We start from the raw sequence: 25,079 nt of genomic DNA, 5'->3' as shown, positions 1-25,079 counted from the left end.
GATAGAGCAGTTGCTTTTCTGTGTCTTCCTCTCCAGGTTTAGCCACGTTCCTGAGAAGACAGTGAGGATTTCAACCAGACATCCTCAACTCAGGGGGTATCTACTGAAATCATTTATGAGGTTTAAAGTCTAAAAGGCTGGCACTGAATGAGGAAAATCGATCGTAAGGATGTATCTATCCAGACCTTTTCTTCCATCATTCTTTCCTCAATGTACCAAATAAATTGTCCTCTGTTCCACGGAGCTTGTGGAAAGTGTCATTAAATCCCAGAAGCCTATACTGAGCTCTGTGTTGTAAGGAGATTAAAGTTCCCATCTACATTCTAGAAAATGGGAGTGAGGTTCAAAAGTAGGAAGTGATGTGCTCAGGGGGAAAATAAGCATTAGTAACATTGACACTGAAAGCTAAATCTCCCCAAACTCGGGTTTTCTACAGAGGTCCCTGGAATCATGTATTGACTGTTGTCTAAGTAGACATTTCTCAGTGCATCTGTTCTTGATATAGTGACTAGTGACATAAATGGTGCTGGCTCTCATCCGCCTTAAACTCTCTGGCCTTAAAGTTCATTTCCTAATTTCTATGCTCATGCTTATGGCTACTGTGTGCACCAAGGACACTGAGGCAGAAGAAAAAGAGACCAGGAAAAGCAAACAAGGTTGGGGGCGGGGGTGGTAACAATAGGTAAAGGAAAGGAAGAAAAAGGTGCAGGGTATAGGGGAGATAGGAAATGATTAGGGAAGTGAAACTTGGAGAAAGCAGTGTTAAGGGAGGTGCTCTGAGAAGACAGCACATCGGTGTAAGGGTCCCTGAACTCTTGAAGCCATAACACACTTAATAAGAGATCATAAAGTACAATTTGTGTAAAGAGGATAAAAGTGTATCTTTGTTTCCTGTTTTCTGTGGAACTTCAGTGGAAAACATAAGCTTAGTGTCCCCTCTCCAAGAAAGAAACCTAAGTTTTAAGGTGAAGCAGCCCCCTCTTGTGACTGACTGAATGAATGAACTGTGTAGCTATCATCAGGCAAAAAGTCAGCCAGCAATCTTCTGACTCTTTTATCAGGTTTGAAGGTAGATACTTAGTTTTAACACCTCTGTACTCATCTTTGTTTTATCAGTCCTCTAACACTCCAAGAAAGGTTTTAACTATTTTTAAAATTACTTTGTTATTTCAATAATATCCCCATTATAATTCTTAATTGCTGACGTGGAGTTCATTTCTCTTTTGTTTCTAATCATCCCATAATTAAAGGCTGGTTCAAAAGCCCATACGATTCAATGCTTATAAGACATATTGGCACAGAATAGCACTCAATAATTACTTGTTTCGTGAATGCATAGATGAGTCATAATTGACAAATTTACTGAACTTATGCTAAACAAATCTTTAAATTATTCTATATTCACTCTTTCAGCTATCTGGAATACATTTTGCAACAAAGACTACAATGGGGTAAACATAGGGTCAGATTTGTAGGCAAAAATTCAACGATAGACAATAAATTTCTCCAACATGGGTGTGAAAAATCAAGCTACAAAGACATGGAGTAAAAGTCTTAGTAATAATATCCCATTCATTTAAAAAATATTCACTAAGAGCCTACTCTGTACTAGATCATAAAGATGTAAGTTAACAGGACAGTACTGCTGAAAATATAAGAAGAAATAGACAATTACTTAAAGTAGGGAGGACTATATCATGTTGTTATATTAACAAAGGGAGAAGAAAAGTAATTAACACAATTTCCTTTTTTTGCTTTTGGTTTGATCACCTTTATTTTTTGGAAGACAATTGAGGCTACTAACAGGTGATATTTTTAATGGTATTGAAAATCATTAAGTATTTTGCATAGCTCTAAAGAATAAAAAATATATTTGTCCAAGCTATTGAGTATTTGCAGAGTGTCTTACATTTTAGAAGATTATATGATCTCTAAGATCATAACGGGTAAGGTTTTCTCCTCCTTTGCTTGATGAAAAACCAAAATAATGGGTTCAACCTATTTTAAACTTCTTTATCATTCACCACCATAAAATATACACAAATCTATTATTAAAATTTTAAATTTGTCAAAACTTACACACACATGAGAATCTGATACAAGGCCAATACCCCCAACATGATGAATACTCTCAACAATCTAGACATGTAGAAAAGATTCCTTAATCTGATAAAGAGTATCTATAAAAATATCCAAAGCTAACATTGTAATTAATGGTAAAATACTGAACATTTTTTCTCTGAGTTTAGGAAGACGATACATTATCACACTTCCATTTATTATCACATTGTAATAACTGGCATCAAGTCAGGAAAAAAATAAAATGCATAAAGTCGGGAAAGGAATAAGTAAAACTACTTCTTCATAGATAACATAATTTGAATATAGAAAATTTAAAAGAATCTGTAAAGAAACGACTAGAACGAATGAATGAATTCACAGTCATTGAATAAAAAATTCCATTCTATTTCTAGCTTCCAGCTAAAAGCAATTGGAAAATAAAATAAAAATGCCATTTACAATGAAATAAGCAAATGAATGAATTTAATTAAGGATATGAAAGTTCATTAAAATGAAAATTATAAAACATTAATAAAAGGAATTAGGGAGGACCTAAATAAATGGAGGGCTATATTTATAAATCTAAGGAATCCATATGTTAAATTATCAGTTTTCTCAACCTTATCATAAACTCAGCAAATCTGAATCAAATTACCAGAAACTTGTTGTGGTAGAAGTTTGAGAATCTGTTTTGCAATTTCTATGGAAATTTAAATCCTATAACAAGTGAGATAACCTAGAAAAAAAAGGTGGGCGATAGCTGGAGGAATTGCATTTCCAGATTTCAAGACTTATGTGAAACCTCAGTAATTAAGAGAAAATGGCCTATTGGTACGAGAATTGTTAAAAAGACAACTTAACAGAATTATGTCCCGAAGTAGATGAACACACGTGTCATGACTTGATTTTCTCCAAAGGTGCCAATGCAATTCAGTGGGGGAAGAAATGGTCTTTTCAATATAAATGCCAAAGTAACTTTAATTATATATATAAACACACACACACAGACACAGACACAGACACACACACACATATTCCAGATGGGTCAGAAACCTAAATGTGAAGAGTGAAGCTATAAAGTTTTCAAAGAAGACACAGGATTACAACTGTATTATATTAGAAGTGGACAACAGTATTTTTTAAAGTACACAAAAAACCCTAATCATAAAGAAAGAAAAATAAATTACAGTGGAGACTGCAGTTGACCCTTGAACAAGTTTGGATGGTATGGGTCCACCTATATGCGAACTTTTTTTCAACAAATATATTGGAAAAATTTTTGGAGATTTGCAACAAGTTGAAAAATCTTGCAAACACACAATGTAGTCTAAAAATATCAATAAAATTAAGAAAAAGATATGTCATGAATGTGTAAAATGCATGTAAATACTAGTCTACCTTATCACTTACTACTTAAAACATACACAAATTTATTATAAAAATTTTAAATGTATCAAAACTTAAGCACACAAACACAGACCGTATGTGGTGGCACTTGGAGTCTGGAGAAATGCACACAAACTTAATTTTATGCAGTATTAAATCACAACTGCATAAAATTAACTATAGTACATACTGTACTACTGTAATAATTTTGTAGCCACCTTCTGTTGTTATTGCAGTGAGCTCAAGTTTGTGAATATCGACTTAAAATGCAATGCTAATTATCTCCACATGAGCAGTTCATCTCTCCAGCCACTTGTCCATTGTAGTAAAAGTCATCTCTCACAGTTCTCACATACTTTTCACTGTGTTTAGTGCAATAGTGTAAACCTTGAATAACACCATGGGATCCATGCAAAATTCCACCAGTGATGTTGGATGTGCGCAAAAGAAGCAGAGAAAAGTCATGACCTTACAAGAAAAAACTTAATTGCTTGACATTAAGCTGCAGCTGCAGTTGCAGTTGCCTGCAATTTCAGACAGATGATTCATCTTGTAAACAGACTACATAAACTTACAGAACTGCTATGTACGGTATGGTACTGTAAACGTATTTTTTCTTCCTTATGATTCTCTTAATATCATTTACTTTTCTCTAGCTTGCTTTATTGTAAGAACATGGTGTATAATCCATATAACATACAAACTATGTGTTAATTGACTGTTTATGTTGTCAGTAAGGCAGCAGGTTATCAGTAGTTAAGTTTTGGGGGAGCCAAAAGTTGTATACAAATTTTTGAATGCATGGGTTTGGTGCCCCAAACCCTTGTGTTTTTCAAGACTCATCTGTACATAAGGACCCAGAAGTTCAACCCCCACCTGGCAGTTTGATGATCCTCCCTGCCCTCTGATGTCAATGAAGCTGAATGGGGACACTGGATTCTATCTCTACCAGGTAGTTCCCCTTCCCCTGCTGGTGTGGCATCAGAGAAAGGAGATAAAACAAAAAATTTAAATAAGATCCAGAGTTTCAAACACAATACTTAAATGTTCAGATTTCAATAAAAGAAATGCACTCAATATACTCAGAACCAAGAAGATCTCAAACAGAATTTTAAAGAGACAATCAATAGGTGCCAACCCTGAACTGAAAGTCATGGTAAAATTACCTGATAAAGATGTGAAAGCAGCCATGATGAAAATGTTTCGAAGAGCAACTACAAACATGCTTGAAACAAATGAAAAAACAGAAAGCTTCAGGAGGAAATAGAAAGTCTAAGTAAAGAAGTAAAATACATAAAAAAGAACCAAGATATCAAATGGAAATTTTAGAACTTAAAAATATAGCTGAAATAAAAAGTCCACCAGATGGGCTCAATAGCAAAATGGAGGGGATAGAGAAAATTATTAGTGAACTGGAAGATAGAACAAAAGAAATTACTCAATCTAAATAACAAAAGGAAAATAGAATGATTTTTAAAAAATGAACCAAGCCTCAGGGAATTGCAGGACTATAACAAAATATCTAACATTCCTTTCATGATAGTACTAAAAAAGAAAGGGGGTAGGACTGAAAAAGTATCAAAGAAGTAAAAGCCAAAAACTTCTCAAATTTGGCAAGACACAAAATATAGCAGAATACTGAGTTTAAAACGTCAGTCCCCAAAGGTCATTTATACAACATATATGAAATCTCAAAATTATAACGATGAAGGATAGATTAATAGTTCCCAGGGATGAAGGAGGGGTAGGAGCAGAGAGGAAATTAATATGACTACAAAAGGACTACAGAAAGCACCCTTGTGGTGATAGAAATGTTCCATGCCTTGACTGAGTCAGCGTCAATATCCTGGTTGTGATCTTGTACTATAGTTTTATGCCACTGGAGTAAACTGAGTAAAGGATACATATGACCTGCCTTAATTTTTAAAAATATATGTGAATTTATAATAATCTCAAAATTTTAAGTTTAATAATACATGTCAACAATATTAAGTACTAGCAAGGTTATGGAGAATTGAAACTCTTTTCCATAATGATATAACCTCAAAAACGGCTTGGAAGTTTCTAATAAGGTAAAGATATGCCTGTTCTATGGCCCAGGGATTCTACTACAACAATAAAACTTACATAAGAATGTTCAACAGTTTCACATGTTCACAAAAAGACTTACATAAGAACATTTATAGCAGTTGTATTCATCATGGCCCCAAACTCGAAACAACACAAATTTCTATTACCAAAGAAGTAGATAAACAAGATTGCATATTTATACAATGGAACAGTGTTCAACATAAGAAACACATAAAAATGTAATGTATGATTTCATTAATATGAAATTCAAGAGAAAGCAAAACTAATCTAAGGCAATAGAAATCAGAATAGTGGTTATCTCTAGGGGTAAGTATTGAGTGAAAAGAGGAATGAAATAATGTCTGGGTTGGTGGGAATATTCTGCATCTTGATTGGTGGAGGATTATTACACAGGGATGTGCATAACTAAACATTCACAAACATTTGATGAATGTTAGTGCACTTTACTGTATGTGTATTATGCCTCAATACAAAAACCAAAGAGATATACTGACGGAACTAAATATGGTGACAACACAAATACTGTATCTTTCCTAATATCAAGACCACCTAGGTTTCCCAGACATTTCTTATCTATTTTGCTGAAGGTCTTTCAGGCTTTTGAAGCAATTTGAATAAAGTAACCACAGGCTTGTGCTTTGCTGTTGGGCATCAGAAAGCACTCAAGTCTCCTAATAATTTTATTTATGTATCAACCTATACCTATGAATGTTATAAAAAACGTGAGTTCAACTCCACTGGGTCTGCATAGATTTCTCCCTTCATTATTTATTACTTTTCCCAACAGTGAGAAATCTGGCTCTCATGATTCATGATCTATTATGTATTTTACCTATATACATTTGTTCAATCCAAATGCTTGCATAAATTAGTTTAAGAATTGCTAACCCATATCCCTTGAGAAATAAATTTATTACCTACAGAATGGTATTTGTGTGCCATTCTTTTGCCTTTAGTCTTACAGTATCTACTCAAAATACTGTTGTCAAAAATTATTTAGGTTAGTTATTTTCTTCCACATTAAAGACAGTGTCACTGTGTTTACATTATTCACTATAATATTGTTGGATGCATTTGTTACAGTTTCTATTTCTTTTGGGGTTCCACTCACATTCTAGTTATCTTACACAGTAAGATTTACTTTCTGTGGTATACAGGTCTATGGTACAGTTCTCACTAACCCTTTGATCTGTTTCCTATCTTTATAGTTTTGCTTCTACTCATATGTATTAATAATATAAATAAACTCACACAATATGTAGTCCTTTGGACTTAGTTTCTTTTATTTACCAAGACGCATTGAAGATTCATCCATGTTCTTGCATGAGTCAATATTTCATTTCTTTTTATTGCTGAGTAGTACTCAGTCATATGGATGAACCACAATGTATCTAACCCTTCTCCAGTTGAAGGACATCTGGTCATTCCCAGGTTTCAGTAATTATGAATTAAGCTTCTGTAAACATTCACATGGACATTTTTATGTGAACATAACCTTTATTTCTCTTGGCTAAATACGCAGGAGAGAGTGATGAATCATATTGTAAGTGAAGTTTAACTTTATAAGAACTGCCAACCTGTTTTACAAAGTGCTGAGCATTTCTCTTTCCTATCACCAATGGATGAGAGTTCCAGTTGATGTGTAGCCTAACCAGTACTTGATATTGTCATATATTTGAACTTTATTCATTCTTACAGGTGAGTAGATGTAAGTTACTTAATATCTTGAGGTTTCAGTTTCTTTCTTTATAAGTTGGAAATTATAATACCTGCTTCATAAAGCAGTATTATCCTTACTTGTTTTTAATCTTATCTCCTGTGAGTGAGCAAGAAAAGCAGAGATGTGGACTAATGGACCCCATCATTGTAAAGGATAGAGAATCACTCTAATCACTCTAGACAGCATGGAGATACAGATTGGATGTGACAAAAGAAAGAAAGAAAGAAGGATAGAAAGAAGAAAGAAAGAAGAAAGAAAGAAAGAAAGATAAAAAGGAAGAAAAGCATGATTAATGCCTTCTGAAGGAGGTCTTTTATTTTATTTTATTTTTATTTCTTATTTTTATTTTTTTGAGACAGAGTCTCACTCTGTCACTCAGGCTGGAGTGCAGTGGCGTGATCTATGCTCACTGCAACCTTGAAGGAGGTCTTTTAAGCAGATTCTACAGATGTGTTTTTGTACAGTAATCAGGTGCAGTCTTTGTGAAAACCTTCCAAAAAATCCTATGAAGAAAGGATTTTGGAGGAACAAGCCAAACATTTCAATTTGACACTAGAGTCAAATTGAAATTGTCAGTCCACTCCTTGTTTCTGTACATGGTGTCTCCCAGACAGAAAATATTGGAGAATCAGAGGATGAGAGCCCCTCATGTGTGCTTAATAGAAGATACACTGGGAATAAAAGAGAAACAATCAGTGAAGGAAACCAAGAAATATCGGACCATACTCTCCTGAAATTTGGTAGAGAATCAAAATGAGATCCTAATTATACTGGTAAGGCGGTGTGTGTGTGTGTGTGTGTTTTCCTTCTTATGTGAATCATCTCTGGCAGCTGTTTTGATGGATGAAATCATTCCTCTACTGGCAGTAAAGGTCATTTTTGATCTTTCCAGAATTATTTATGAGGTCTTTTATAATTCATGTCTATTTTCAAGTGCTTGTGATTTTGTTGATTAGTATTATGTTTTACTTTGGCATGATTGTAGCAGAAACACACAGAAAATGTATGAAAGGAAAAAGAGAAAAGAAGGAAAACTTCTTGGGAGAAAGACCCACCTGCCCCCCACCCCCAATAAAAAGTAATAATTTGAGAGGATCAGTGTGCAAAAGGGCCAAGGCTATGACAGAAGAGGAGAAAATAATTTTTACAATAATTTTAACATTACTGTTTTTGGCACAACTCTGAAATAGCCTTGGAAATGTTATACTGGATGAAAACAACTATTAAATAATTATAGTGCTCTTAGAAATTAACCTAAACATGTGTGTGCTCCCAGCCATATTTTTCTATATACATGTTATTTTGTTTTATAAGTGGCATACTACTATTTTGTATTTGACTTTGTTCATTTGATAAATTAAATTAACTCTTATGTCACAACATTTTCATCACAACAATTTTATGGCTACAAAATGTTTTATTAGAAAGGTGCGAAAACTTTATTTGACCATTTAGCTGACCAATATCACTTGATTTTAATGTTTAAACTCTCCAATACAGTTGTATTTTTTATCCTCTCTTTCCCAGGAGAAAAATCTTTGCTAAGTACTGAGAAATAAAGTAATTAATCAAATCAGTGAACACCCTTTGAAATCTGTGGCTAACATTTCCCGGTAGTTAGACCAATGAACATGGCTACCAGAACTTGAATCATCAGCTTCATCTGGGCTTGGGGAATATAATTGCAGTCAGAAGAGTGAAAAAGAGACCATGCCTAAATCTCTTCATGGGTCACCTTCTAGTTTCGTCTAAACTCCTCATTTTAAAAAGAGTTCTCTTCACTCAGTTCTCTGGAAAGGTGGTTACCGCACGCATAATCTTTATGCTATGTTGGACTGCATTGCATTGAAGCAGATGAGTTCTACAGAGGTGACTCTTCAGGGAGTTGGTGGTAAACTTCTTTTAAGTTTCGTGTACATAATGAAAAATGTTTAATTTTCAAATCTTCCACAATACAATTGAGCTAAAACCTTAAAGAAACTGCTTGGAAACCTCTGCTACCACCCAAACAGGGGTCCCAAACCCCGGCGGCGGGGAATCCGTAACCTTCTGTGGCCTCTTAGGAACCTGGCCGCAGAGCAGGAAGTGAGCGGCAGGTGAGCATTACTGCCTGAGATTCGCCTCCTGTGAGATCAGCAGCAGCATTAGATTCTCACAGGAGCCCGAAGCCTATTGTGAACTGCGCATGCGAGGGATCTAGGCTGCTCTCTCCTTATGAGAATCTAACTAATGCCTGATGATCTGAGGTAAACAGTTTCCCTCACGGTTAGGGGGATCCCTAAACCATCCCCCACCCTGCTCCGTGGAAAAATGGTCTTCAACAAAACTGGTCCCTGGTGCCAAAAGTGTTGGGGACCACTGCACTGAAAGATGAACTCAGACTTTTTATATAAATATCTGTATCACAATTTGTTAAAATCCAACGATTCTTCCTAAGACAATTCGAATTCTTTGAGACACCTGTGTAGAAGAAAACCGGTAGTTAAGTTTTAGGAAATAAAACTGCTAAACGCTTCCAGGTCTTAACAGAGTGATTTTCTATATGCATTCCTGCTGCCGTGGGGAGGAGTTGCTCGATATCCTCACAGACATTGTGACTTTGGCTTTCTCTGGCTCCTGCTCTTTGGGGAGAGTAGGATGATCTGCTCCTGAAGACCCAGGGCAAGATTTGGAGACAGGCAGCAGGTGCTTGGGGAGCACTGTGCCCTGCGCAGAAGTAGGTTCCTACATCTGTAGTCTGGGTGGCTGTGATGTGCAGGGAGCTGTTCTTTTTTGCTTCTCCAGACTGAAATGTCAGTCTTTTCTGCTTCTTCACTTCTCCACTCTTCACTAACATTATCAAAAAAACAGGATGTCCCCCAGGCCTTTGCTTATACCACTGTATATTGTTTAAAGTAGTTGAGAAATTGCAGTACGTGGTGAAGTCCTCTCCTTCTTGTACATGCTGGTACTGAGGAATTTGCATTATTTGTTGTCCATTCACCTCTGTTTAGAAAGACAATGGGAAGCATCACATAAAATCAGAGTAGATATTTAGTCCCTGAGCTACGCGGGTCTCTCTCACTTCTCTTTTCTTTTTTTCCCTTTCTGTCCATGTTTCCCTTTCCATCTCCCTCAACCTTTATTCTTTCTGTCTCTTTCTCTCTGTTTCTCTCCCTTTCTCTTAATTCTTGTTTTTCAAACAGAAAGTCCATTCCCTGCCTGCAGATACTTCTCTATCCTGTTGGATTTATTCTCTGGAAGCAGTCAGGGACATCTCAAACTCACGTGACAATTGCATCCATAAGACCAACACTGATGTGATGAGTAGCATCTCCCTCTCCTTCCTCTTCATCCAACTGCTCCTAAATGGGTTGCCTGGTATAAGCTTCTTCCAAATCAATAGAAATAGTTGCGGTCTATTTTGGAAAGCAGATGTGTGCATTTTGGAAAGAAAGGGGAAGTGACTGCAAGTTAAGAAAACCAATCAGACCATTTTGCCCACCCACTTCAGAGGAGAGTCTATGTTTGCCGATGCTGCCTCCTTGTGGCTGGACTCAAACATTGCTCATTTGACAACATTCTTTTATTAATAAAGTTGCTTTGTAATTTAGGTGGTATGTATGTGTGTCAAGGATTGGAAGGAAAGAGCTTCCTGATAGTGACATTGTTCAAGGAGAAATAATTTGCCTCTTAAAATGGAGTCTGTGATTTAAAACTAGGGTATCCAAAGAAAATTGAAAGTTCCGTTTTGTCGCTTCCATCGTCATTAAGAATCACCTTGTGCCACGTAGCACGTGCTTGTAAGTGTGTTAATGGGACATATTAGGTCACAGACATTTTAATAAATGTGGGAGACCCTTGTAATTTATTGTTAGACAACCCATTACCTCAAAACAGAAGATAAGAAATACATATTTCTCTTTTGTCACCCAGATTTCCCTGGTAAACTATCCAATTTAGAGATCATATCTACCACCCCTCTATGTTACTTTTACATATGCCAGCAGTGACGAGGGAAGACATTAATATAATTAGAAAAAATGTCTTATCTAACAGATAATCAATTTCTATAGGAAGGCTTCCATAAACAAAACACTTGGATAAAGTAGCTTTCTGTTCTGATCTGGCTGAGAAACATCTACAATGTGTGGTGGAACAGGTTGGAAGATAAAAACAGAAAGTAACTTAAAAAAGCTGCTGGCTCCCACAGAACTTCAGCCACACTTATCGCACTGTTTATACCTGTATAACTACTGATTAATTATCTGAGTTAGCCTTTTTGTACCTTGAAGGTGTGAACTGTATCATCTTCAAGAAATGCACTGTCTTATGTGGTAGCTACAAGCCACATGAGGATACTTAAATTTAAATTAAATACAATTTAAAATTTAATTTATCATGCACACTAGCCACATTTCAAGTGCTGAGTATTCATATGTGGCTAGTGTCTATGTAGATGCAGAACATTTTTGCTATCTTTGAAAATTCTATTGGACAGTACTGCTCTAGAATGTAGGGTCTATGAAAACAATGAATTTTGTCTTTTTAGTTTGCTGATGGATCACTAATATAAACCTGATATGTGGTAAGCCCTCAATAAGTGTTTGTCTATTATTCACCAACATGTCCGACTCTGATAGCTGGTAAATTGTGGATACTCTGGTGTTCGTTAAATGATTAAAAAGAAAAAAAGAAAGGTGTGTTTGTATATATATTGTGTCACAGTTTAAACTCAAAAATTTCCAAAAAGTATTAAAATATTTGAACCATATTCAATACCATATTCAAATGGTATTGGTTGACCATGTGACCTTCTATAAAACAATCAAGGTTTGGTTGTAGCTATTTAGAAATAGTACCTTTAGGAGATACTAGTTTCGTAGGGTTGTCGTAGCCAACAATCTTGGTGACTTGACAAAAATTTATTTTCTTTACAGCCCTAGAGGCTAGAAGTCTGAAATTAAGGTGTCAGCAGGGCTGTGCTCCCTCTGAACGCTCTAGGGGAGAATCCTTCCTCATCTCTTCCAGCCTCCGGTGGCTCCAGGCATCCCTTGGATGTGGCTACATAACTGTAACCTCTACTGCTGTCTTTAGATGGTCTTCTCATCTGTGTGTTTCCTTTTTTTTTTTTTTTTTTCTGAGACAGAGTCTCACTCTGTTACCCAGGCTGGAGTGTAGTGGCTCACTGCAACCTCCGCTTCCCGGTTTCAAGAGATTCTCCTGCCTCAGCCTCCTGAGTAGTTGTGATTACAGATGTGCACCACCATACCTGGCTAATTTTTGTATTTTCAGTAAAGACAGAGTTTCACCATGTTGGCCAGGCTAGTCTCGAACTCCTGACCTCAGGTGATTCGCCCGCCTCGGCCTCCCAAAGTGCTGTGATTACAGGCATGAACCCACGTGCCCGGCCTCATCTGTGTGTTTCTTAAAAGAACAGTTGTCATTGGATTTAGGGCCTACCTGAATAATCCAGGGTGATCTTATCTTAATATTCTTAACTCAATTACATTTGCAAAGACCCTTTTTCAAATAAGCCCACATTCACTATTTCTAGGGATTAGGACATGGACGTATCTTCTGTCATCATTCAACCCACTGCAAGAAATCTAATGTCTTTAAAGTGTTGCCATGTAAATGTATTAACGGCGGAAATCTCAACAATTTGTATAGGGTAAAAAGTGAATCAAAATCTGAATTACTGCATGAAATGGAAACAGACCAAGAAGCAGTTTTAGGATGTGCTGAAAAATGACAAATCTCGTGAATTAAGATAAATTTTTGAAATGCATGCCACTGGGATGCTTTTTTCCTCTTTAGGAATACTGGATTTAGTTCTCAAAATGAAGACAAAGTTAACAATTTTAAGACCATAAGAACTCCTTCCCCATTCAAGAAGAGCAAGGAGTGTGGAAGGAGCACCTGTGTGGGCTTTAGAAATCCTCTTCCCTTCATCCAGGGCACCAGCACTGGTGCAGTTTACGTAGGAGGTGTAAACCAAGACAGGAATCTCGCCCAGGTCAAGCTTGCCCTTTCCCAACTAGCAGCATGGCCTCTCTTGTAGCCTCTCTCTAGATCTTATGGTTGGAAGTGGAAATTTACTAAAGGAAGAGAAGGGAAGCTGGCCATGCATTGGTTCAAGGAGTAAAAGAAATCTCTGCACTTTTAGACGGAATCTCTACATTTCCTTGCAGGAAACATTTCCATTGAATATAAACATCTGATAGCTCTCAGTGGCAAATATTTTTGTCAAAAGAGTTGTAAGAGAGGATCAGATTAAAAAATATTTATAATAAGATGTTACAAGTGTTATTCTATGAAATCTCAGATAAAAAATTAAAAATGCTGCCTGAATTGGGCCATAAAAGGTGAGTAGACCTGTATGCATATTACAATGGGAAAAATATATTCTGGGAAAAGAGGACAGATTTAGGAAAGCCCTTAATATTCATATAAAGGGTTAGAATTTAAATATGCATATATAATATATATGAAATATGTATCATGTAAAAATATATTACATATATGAGAGAAGGATGGAAGATTAAAATAGAAGGTAAATGGGATTCTGTAGATGGCCTTGTATTTCTTTTTTTTTTTTTTTGAGACGGAGTCTTGCTCTGTCACCCAGGCTGAAGCGCAGTAGCATGATCTCAGCTCACTGCAAACTCCACCTCCTGGGTTTAAGCAATTCTCTTGTCTCAGCCTCTCGAGTAGCTGGGATTACAAGAGCATACCACCACGCCTGGCTAATTTTTGTATTTTTAGTAGAGACAGGGTTTCACCATGTTGGTCAGGCTGGTCTCGAACTCCTGACCTCAGGTGATCCGCCTGTCTCAGCCTCACAAAGTGCTGGGATTACAGATATGAGCCACCACACCTGACAAGCCTTGTATGTTTTAGTATAGAGTTTCAACTTTATAACTTCTAATGGTTCCTCATTATCCACAGGGAGGCAGGAAATGATCTTATTAGATACATTTTATAATGACTCTAGTTGCCATGTAGAAGTTAGATTCAAAGAGTTGAGACTAGAGGCAGGAAGACAATTAGGAAGTCATTGAAATCATCCAAGTGAGAGATGCTGAATGCCTGAATTAGGAAACCAGTAATATCGAAATAAAGAAACAGATATGTGCAGTATTTGGAAGTTCAAACTGACATGACCTTGATAATTACTGGACTATCAAGGTCGTGTGTTATGCTTCATTAGGACTCTGATACGTATCTGGCATAGGAGCATGTTTACTTAGTTAGCTCTTGTGGGAGTTAGTATCCAAAGATGCCCCCAAAATCCTGCTTCTGATATTCATGCCCTTGTGTAGTTCCCTTCCATGTTGAGTCTGGGCCGGCTCCATGACTCAATTTTAATTATATTTACAGAGGCCCCTTTTCCAAGTAACGTCACATTCATGGTTCTTATGTGTGCATGAGAATGCAGTAGAAATAATATTGTGGCAGTTTTGGCCTAAACATTAAAAATGCCTGGCACCTTCCACTTTTGTAATATTGGAAGCCCTGAGCCACCAGGTAAGTTGTACCCTAGAGAGATCTTGAGGAGAAACCACATGCAGAGGCCATGTGTAATGAAAGCCCTGAGAATAGTTGGGATGAGAGATGAGCCCAGCCTTCCACATTCCCACCAAAGCTCCAGGTACGGCAGTGAGCTCCAGGGGTTCTAGTCAGGCAAGCTCCCAAAGGACCCTAGCTGCAGTCAACATCACAAGGAGCAGAAGTGTCATGAGATAGTACAATGACACTTGCTTAAGTGAGTTGTAGACTAGTTTGTTATTCAGCAAGCCACAAAAGCTCTGGAGTGCAATGAAAAATAGTCTTTTTGAGAACTTGTGAGAAATCAACAATAAAAATGTATGCTTCCTCTGTCTGATCTCTGCTAGTCTCTAATAGCTTGACCTGAAGCATCTGCCAGTTTCACCAAACTTCTTTTCCAAAGCCATCCTTATGCTTCTGCACTGGCACAGAAGACGTGGTGGCAATGATCAGAGGTAACAAGAGCTCTGTGCTACCACAGCACAGGAGCACGTGGCTGATTGCTCAGGTTGGGGCCCTGCAATCAACAGAGATCTGTGTCTCTCATTTAACATGATTTTTATATTTCACACACTCTTCTCATTCCACGTGGCTAAACTAACAAAATTTACAAGAACTTACCTGTCTGTGTCTATAAATAATCAGAATTTAACACATTATTTTCTTTTGTTTATTTTTATTTATTATTTATTTATTTTTATTTTTTTTATACTTTAAGTTCTAGGGTATATGTGCATAACGTGCAGGTTTGTTACATATGTATACTTGTGCCATGTTGGTGTGCTGCACCCATCAACTCATCAGCACCCATCAACTCGTCATTTACATCAGGTATAACTCCCAGTGCAATCCCTCCCCCCTCCCCCCTACTCCCTCCCTGTGATAGGCCCCGGTGTGTGATGTTCCCCTTCCCGAGTCCAAGTGATCTCATTGTTCAGTTCCCACCTATGAGTGAGAACATGCGGTGTTTGGTTTTCTGTTCTTGCGATAGTTTGCTGAGAAACACATTATTTTCAATTGCAGATCAGTTTTAGAATCCAAAGAGACTGAAAATTTTGGTCCATATTTATTTGGTTACATACAGCTTTGATAAAGATAGGGATATTTTTGTAAGGACCGTGCACTACAGATTTACATTTTTCTTGATCGTGTGTGTGGGAAGATCTCTATCTCATCGTGGCTTAACGCAGGCAGAGTTCTCAAGGCTGGTTTCAAGCAGCGTCATTCCACACTGAAGTATGGTATGAATGTAATTAATTTCTATGTGTGCTTTGACATGCAGGAGACTGTGAGGCATTGTGTTGCAGGCACACACAAATGAGTCAGACGTGCATCTTTAATTTTACCCAAGTCTTTTGATTCTACCAATTTAGAGTTAGTTCAAGCCTCGAGATCATTGCTGGAAATATTAGAAATTCTTCCATTGATCTTTATGCCAATAATAATGGAGAGCTGGTTTGGGAATTTGACTACCAGCTGGAACAGTGATCAGTCTTCTTTTGTGTAGTTCTTCTCCACCAACACTAGTGTACAATGAACCATAGCTTCTCTGCACTCAGTCCTGTGCTATACCCTTCCGATTCCATATATGTTCAAATGGTATTACAAATTTAGCCACTTCCAATCCGATAGTTAAATAGATTCATTACCACCTTGTGAATAAATTTTGAAAAACTATTTCTCTCTCTGTGTATATATCTTTAAAAGCGTCCAGTCTGAAAGATTTGTATACACTCCGTTATTATTCTTAAAATGTATCGGCTTTTTTCCTAAATATGTGATAATAACAATAAGGAGATTTTTTAAAAACATAAATCCACAAAAGAGAGAGAAAGTGCAATAGCAGCATATTAGGAAACTGGACAGGAGCTGGATAAATAGCTATTAATGTAGATGTTTAGAGAAAGTTGAAATTCTAGCTTTTAGATGAGGAAGCCCAGAAACAAGTTACTTCATCTTAACAACCCCCAAGAAAGCTCGGAATTATATGCCTCTAGAGTACCAATGGGACCTTAAACTGGTGGGTTGTTTGGAAACCTGCAAAAGGAGCAGAGCACCAAACACTCAGCCTGCTGAATACACCTGGAAATTACAAATGAAGAGACTTCGATAATAGAGTTCAGTGAGTCATCCAATATCACAATCGTGGTACAACTGGGGGATAGACCATGTTAATAGTGAAGGTCCTTCATCAGTGCTCCTTTATAATATTATGAGTGATATTTAAAAATGAAAATAGCCACATGTGAGAAGAAATAAAAATAAAAATGTTCATGTAGAGGGGAAAGTTGAACTAAAGCAAAACCAAAATCCCCAATGGATTAAAGGAGACATCATCACCTGTTCTGGTATTAAACATGCGTATTTCCATGCCAGGTGTGTGAGGAAGGGGCATGCCGACATGCTCCATTTGTGCTGTGATAAAATATAATAGAAGAACTCGTTTTCAGGACATAGCAACAATGAGGGGATAAATGTTACTGTTGTTTACCCAGATTGTTTTAGATAGATTTGAGTAACTATTGGGTTCTTTCAGAGTCATGCCAAAAGAGCAGGCATTGGGTCTGACTCCATGACATGGTTAATGTGTTGTTGGGAGCTGGGGTTAGTATTGTTTAGTAACAGCCCAGTTACCAGGTCATGTGTTACGCTTCATTAGCACTCTGACATCTGTCTGTCATAAGGAATATGTTTACTTAATTAGCTCTTGTGGTAGTTAGCTATGATCACTAGCATGCTTATTTTTCCATGTTAGCATAATCCTCTTGAAAACAAAAACTGTAATTCAATGGATTTGTCTTTTCCATCCTACTCATGGTTCTTTGCCAATGCTGGTAATAGTGCAACACCAGACACAGGTTTGCGTATGGGCTGCAGGTGCCTGAACAGCACTGTGCAAAGGCACAGAGGTATGTGGCTGAGTCTTCAGGCTGGGATCCTTTGATGTACAAATAGCTGTAACCCTCCTTGGTATTAAGAGTGACACTTATTCGTCCTTTCTTCTTTTCATCCCCATTTAAAGTCATTACAAACAAGGCCTTGGGGATTTTTGCAGTTTCCCATCTGTACCAGTGCAAGGCATAAAAACTGCTGGAAGGGAAGCTGCAGGTGAAGTTGGTGCTGTCTCCCTCCTGAACATGCAGTGACTGGGGACTTTGTTCCACGTTCAGGATGCTGCTCACGCCTGTTTTATTAAAAAGAGTCAGACATAGAAATTGGTCTCTCTATAGGGTTTGCATTTTCTTCACACATCCCCCAAATAAAACCTAGAGTGTCTGACTGCATCCTCCTCTTTCCTCATCATCACCCCAGACTAAGAACGTCTCCTGTAACTCCTGGACTTACAGTCAAGATGAAGCCAGAGGATTAGTAATGGGGCTGCCAAAGGATTCTTCTCCATGTTTCCTGCTCACGTACCCTCAGCAGAAAAACGTTTTGCAGCCAAAATCTGTGGAAGTATTCTGCTTCAGAAAACAGGATTCTGCATCTGGTTGCCTAGCCAATCAGAGACCAGCTCCTATAAATGTCCTTGAAACACTCTGCCCTATTTTCAGTTTCCTGTGGTTCACAAAGAGGGGTCGAAGTAACTGCTTTCTTCAGGCCAACTTCATAAACTTTGAGGAAATCCCCCATGAGTCTGGAACACAAAGATAATTGACAACCTATCAGAAGTGTGCTGCCTAACCGTGGACTGCTATTATTCAAATTCAGAGGGAGTTACAAGTGGGATGGCAATTTGTGGCAGGAAAAGCACTTTTCTTTGAATCTTCAAACATTGAAAAACAACTTTTGAATCCCTCTGAAATTATAAATGTGTGCACATCTAAACTACCTTTTTCTTTATGTACATTATTTAACAAGAAAGTCACACAATAGAGACATTACTGTTTCCAATTTACAAACATAAAATAACCCAAAGCTCAAGGAGATTGAATAATTCACTCAAGGAGAATGAATAATTCACTCAAGGTCAATTACCTATATCTGTCTAGCTCTAGACTTTATAATATTTGAAATCTGATATGCCACCTACATTTGTGATGCACCATGATTGCTTTACATGTTAGATATGTTCTAAAAGTAATGGAAGTCTAATTTGTGGATATTCTTTATAATGGCTAAAAAATGAGAACAACCCAAATGTCCATCAGCTGGTGAATGAATAAGCAAAATGCAGCATATTCATACAAGATATGAATGATATTTGACAACAAAAATAAATCAAGAATAAATAAATAAAATAAATAAGCAAAAATGAAATAAATAAAATAAAACATCTAATATGTGCTACAACACAGATGAGTCTCAAAAATACTGTTTTAAGAAAAAGAAGCCAGCCACAAAATATTACGTATTGAGTGATTCCATTTATATGAAATGTTCAGAAAAGGAACATTGTCTATAAAGATATAAGCTGGTTGCCTGGGGCCAGAGATGGGTTAGAGATTAACTATAGTATGGCATGAGGGATCTTTCCAGAGTGTTGAAAAGTATTTACAAATAGATTATGGTAATAGTTTCATAAATCAGTTATTAATTAAAAATCATTGAACCATACATTCAAAATGGATGAATTTATGGAATGTAAACATACTCCAATAAACTTGTTTAAAAGTAAATAAGAATTGTGCTGTCTTGCTTCTGTCACAGTCCAGATATAATGTTAGTTTGATTCAATATACATGTAGTTTTTAAACAGTAATTTTTGTGTTTTGAATTTTCCTAGGAGCTCTGAGGAATTAAAAATTACAAAGCTATAGCCTCATCTAGGGGAGAGGCAAAGAAAGAAAAAAAATTACAAAGCAACATTCCCTGTTCGCTGTGAGCCCAAAATATAATTGGAGAAATAAGATACATCCAAGGGAAATTTAATAGTATAAGAGAGCATTAATTAATTTTTTCAGAATATAAATTCAACCTCTAGGTATTTTGTGTATGAAGTGCCTTTAAAACCTTTCCAGTGAACAACTGAAATAAGCAAAGGAAACAGCATGGGGTTTGTACTAATATCAGGGGACAGCACTGTCCACATACATTTAAATCATGTTCCAAAAAATTAGAACAGGATTAGAAAGCATCTCAATGGTTAACTTCTAGCTTTCCTTCCCAGGAAAGGAGATAAAGGTATGGGTAGTAAAGGAAATCCTGGAAGCCTCAATAATGACTCCCAGTTCAGAAGCATGAGGACTAGAGTTAGGGATGGCTGCTAGACAAAAAAGTCATTCTTTTTTTTTTTTTTTTAAATTATACTTTACGTTCTGGGGTACATGTGCAGAATGTGCAGTTTTGTTACATAGGTATGCACATGCCCTGGTGACATCAACCCGTCACCTACATTAGGTATTTCTCCTAATGTTATCCCCCCCCTAGTCCCCCACCCCCCGACAGACCCCAGAGTGCGATGTTCCCCTCCCTGTGTCCATGTGTTCTCATTGTTCAACTCCCACTTATGAGTGAGAACATGCAGTGCTTGGTTTTCTGGTCTTGTGATAGTTTGCTGAGAATGATAGTGTCAAGCTTCATTCATGTCCCTGCCGAGGACATAAACTCATTCTTTTTTGTGGCTGCATAGTATTCCATGGTGTATATGTGCCACATTTTCTTAATCCAGTCTATCACTGATGGACATTTGGGTTGGCTCCAAGTCTTTGCTGTAGACAAACAAGACATTCTAATAAAGGTAGTTTCTTCTCCAGATCACAGCATTCAGATAACTTCATCTTAGGAGAGTGAAGGCATGGCCACAATCACTCAGAAAGCCTACATGCTGTGGAGCTCATTTCTGGGGAGAATACTGATCCACTGATAAATTCACCCACATGTTGGAGGAGCAGTGTCCAGACCAAGAAGGACATACGTCTAACGGCAGCGAGAATTCCTCTATCTATAATAGTAGGACAGACTCCTACAAGGTAGAGCCACACATTTGACCTGAAGTAAAGGCCAAGCCTGTTGGCAACTAAATATGGCCTTACAGGGAAAGTAAACAGTGAGATTCTCTTTCTGGAAGAGTGCATGATCCTAGTTTCCTTCCTCCTCACTTTGGCTGCAAGACAACTCAACTAATATCAATCTTTATCATTCTTAACAGCCTAATATATCAAGGGAGGATTCTAAATGCACTCACCCTGATAGTAAAGGGAAACAAGGTTAATGTACTTTCTCTGTTTTGAGCAAATAGTAGGCCTGTATATCTACTCTTATGCAAGGAGTGTGCGTGTGTGCACAGAATTTTTTAAAACATAAAAATATATACGTATATATAAGTCCTCTGAAAAACTTTTGCAACATAAAAGATAAGATGCACGCACTACAGAGAAAAATGCCTCAACATTTTTTCCACCTCATCTCCCCAGTGAGTAAAGTGAGGGATTGATAGATAATATTTTTAGTAAGATTATTTATTAATTCCCCCAAACTTTAAAAATAAACCAATGTAGATAAACCAAAGCTAGTATTCAACTATTTAGCACTTACATATTTAAATATTACATTAAGAAAGTTATGGGACAGAAATCTTGACAATTCTGGATAAATAACACAAACATAAATCCAGCTTAAACTTGTATATTAATATTTGAATTGCACGGACTCTGGACATAATTTTACCTTTTGTGCATTCATTCAACAAACATATATTGACTGTGTCTCCTGTGTGCTAGGCATTGTTTCAGGCATAGAGAACATGGTAGTGAAGAGATAGAAAAGGGGCTGGAGTGCAGTGAGAAGAAATTAAATAAATGAGTTTTTATAAAATAAGATAATTCTATACAGTGATAAGCTCTATAAAGACAGCATAACACTGTAATGAGTTAGAGAGTTATTCTTGGGTTGAGAAAAGAAATCTGCTCTAAATAAGGTATGGAGGGAAGGCTCAACTCTGACACTTTGTGATGCCAGGCAAGACATTTAATCTCTCTCATATTCAATTTCCTTTTCTGTAAGTCACCAGTAGCTTTTTGTTGGTACTGGGCTAAGCATTGGCATTTGTCATTTTATTTATTTCTCAAAATAACCCTTTGTAGTAAGTACTATCAATATCCACATTGTAGGGATAAGGAAATTGAAGCATTAAAGTTATTAAGTAATTTGCTAAGATAATTGAACCAATGAGTGGAAGGTCCAGAAATCCAATCCAAGCCTATGTAATGGTTATGCCACTACATTATAAGTAATGGAAAAAACAAAAATTACTTTTACACCAACTGAATAATCATCTAGTTCAATAACTTCTGTATCTTAGGCACTCAACCAGATGCATTCAATATAGAAAATATTGGGGGATTGGGAGGCACCATCTGAAATTGCAGTGCAGTCTATCTACAAGATAAAATTCAGTATTTTTCCGAGGGGCATTTTGTAATTTGCATAGCATATTTTATGTACTATAATAAATATCCATGTTCTATCACATTTCTTACTGTTAGCGGGAAATCAGTCGCAATATGATGCTGTATTGGGAGGTTGGAAGGCATATGGTAACATGGAGAGAGTGTGCTATACAGTGTTCCCTACAATGGCTTATTTTTATCCATCATTGACTCTTGTTCTCACTTCTTAGGATATTTCTATATTACAGTAAAGGACAGAGCAGTAGACAAACTCTCACTTCATAGAGAAAAACTTCCCACCTTGTGCAATAATGCCAACCTTTGTTGCCAAGGTATTCTATTAGCCTAAACCAGCCCATATATCATTTTTGCCACTTTGAAATCAATCACCCTCACATATTCAGGGAAAAAGATTTTTTAAATGAAAAAAAAATCACAGCCAGTCCTGCTGAATCCTGTCTCACATGATCACTACAATGGGAAGGTTACTGACATTGGTTCAGAAATATTAGCTCCTGTTGCAACCAGGCTTCACCATAGCTTAGCCTATGAACACTGGAGGGCAGCAGGGAGGCCACATAAACCTCACCAAACAGTTTAGCGGGACACCAGGTGGCAGTGCTTCAGAACTTGGTGCTTTAGTTCTCAACGCGTGGAATATGCTAGAGCCTGATTCTCAAAAAAGGAAAATATAATAGAAAGATTTCGATAAAGGCTTCACAAGGTGGCGAACTTTGCGTAAAGACGTAGAGGAGTTCAGAGGTACACCATGAAGTCTGGTGGGGGTATAACATTGCAGGCATAGTGGGCAAAGGCCTTGATATGGAAGCCCGCTTGGAGTGTTTAAGGAATAGTATCTCATCTTTCCCTCTACCCTCTTGCGCTTCATAGCACACTACTGTAGAAGAGACTCACTGAGACATTCAGCACTCTTAAATGCTTAGTCGATTATTTCCTCCATCTGTTGATCCTGAGGCAATTTGTGCCTAGGTTTGGCATCTTGTCATCCTCACTGAGAAAGCCAATGCTGCTGCTTTGGGGCTGTTTGCTTCTCCATAGTCCAAACTTTGCTTTATAGGAGCCCTTTAAGATGTTACACCCTGCTTGACTTTAGTTAGAGATGCTTTTCAAAGTTAGGAAAAGTTGTGTCTCATTTCCCAAATATGAAAAACTGGAACACTAAAACCTATCTCGTAGGGTGTACGATGCTTAAATTAGGTAATGAATTTGAAATGTATAAATAGTGCCTGACATATAGTATGGCCAATGAATATCAACTCTCTTCTTTCCTAGTAAAACCTGCTTTTCCTTCAGTGTTCCAGTATGGAGCCTGTTACTGCTTTTTCTTCTTACGTCGAACGTGGTTCAATGATGGGAGTGTTAAAAGAAAAACTTTAGACAAATTAAATTTTACGGAGTTTAATTGAGCAAAGAACGATTAGAGATTCAGGCAGCCCCCCACCAGACCAGAACAGATTCAGAGAGACTCTGGCACTGCCACATGGTCAAAGAATATTTCTGGACAGAAAAAGTAAAGTGACTTATAGAAAAAAGAAGTAAGGTGCAGAAACAGATGGATTGGTTAAAGCTTGGCATTTGCCTTATTTGAACGTGATTTGAACAGTTGGCCACCTATGGCCAAAACTTAGGGATTTGTAGAGAGTAGACTGTAGCCTGTTTATGCATCCTGTTAGGTTACAGGGCACTGTGTATGGAGAAACCTTTGCCCTGAGCTTAAAATAAGTCAGGAGGCAGCTTTAGGCTAAACTTAATTTAACAGAAGTTTCTAGAAAACCTACTTGGCCATCTCTTCCCCTGGGAGTAGTCACTATTTTTCATTATCCTCTCGTGGTCATTTCCTCCTGGCTACATTAATACAATTGGGGTGCTGAAGGGGCACAGGAGGATCACTCAGTGGGTTTCATTTTCATTTTCCTAATGAGTAATTATATTAAGTGCTTTTTGTGTATGCTTATTACTATTAGATATCATATTTCTGAAGTGTCTCTTCAAGTTTTGGCCATTTGTATTGTTTTATCATTGCTTATTGACTTGTACAAGTTTTTTATGTATTCTGCATTTGAATCTTTTTCAGAAATATGTCAATGTAAATATAACTTTCCAATCTGTGTACTGACTTTCCACCTTTTTAACAATGATTTTTTACAAAGGGTTTAAAAATTAGACTTTTATGTTCATGGGAAGCTAGTTAGAGAGGTTTTTTTTGTTTGTTTTATAAGTACTTTAAAAATACTTTTTCCTCTTTAGCTTCTGTCGATTTTGATGAGAATTCAGCAAGCATTCTTAAAGACATTTCCCAGAACATGATATATCAACTTTCTCTGGCTGCTGGCAAGTTTTGCTTTGTTTTATTCCACTTAGACATTCCGAATATGGACTTTCGTTCCACATCTGCACTGCTTCGGGCAAAACCACAGTGGTGGACTTAGAGAATTCCTTACTCAACTTTATGGCATTCTGTATAGCATTGCTATACACAAGCAAGGAGCTTGTTTTATAGAAAGTCAAGTGTACCAGTGAGTGGAGGTGCTTGCTGAAAACAAACAGATTATGAAATGGGTAATGGAAGAGATAGTTATGGAAACCAGCTACAACCATGAGATCATTTGTGGATAAAAAAGACTATACTGTTATAAACATTTCCTTTCCATTGTGATATGAAAATATTAAAATACATGGTAACCATTTTTTACTCTCCTCCCATTTGTCTATACATAATAGTGAAAGATATGTTAATAAGTTAATCACATATCTTGTTAAATATCAGAAGCTAAACTACAGGATATCAATGGGAGAGCGTGACTCAGCTAGAAGAGGAAAGACCATCACCCAAAGATGAATAAATAAACTTTGTATTCTCTTTGAGGTAGAGGGTTAGGGTATTTGTGGTTGAGTGAAGAATAGTGGCATCATATTGGCAGGAAACATGCTTTTTAAAA

General features: G+C 37.1%; 1 gene segment (V, D, J or C); it reads right to left on the bottom strand.

Annotated features, from left to right (window-relative positions):
* Positions 1–15,841: 15,841 nt before the first annotated feature.
* Positions 15,842–18,220, bottom strand: LOC123574691 (T cell receptor alpha variable 24-like). The segment is given in 2 exon segments: positions 15,842–17,972; positions 18,134–18,220. Coding segments are annotated over 2 exon segments (501 nt in total).
* Between the last annotated feature and the right edge of the window lie 6,859 nt (positions 18,221–25,079).

The sequence above is a fragment of the Macaca fascicularis genome, chromosome 7 (genome assembly GCF_037993035.2).
Source record: "Macaca fascicularis isolate 582-1 chromosome 7, T2T-MFA8v1.1".
Classification (NCBI taxonomy): Eukaryota; Metazoa; Chordata; class Mammalia; order Primates; family Cercopithecidae; genus Macaca; species Macaca fascicularis.
The sequence above is the reverse complement of the archived record's forward strand: the minus strand, read 5'-3'. Positions and strand labels throughout refer to the sequence as shown.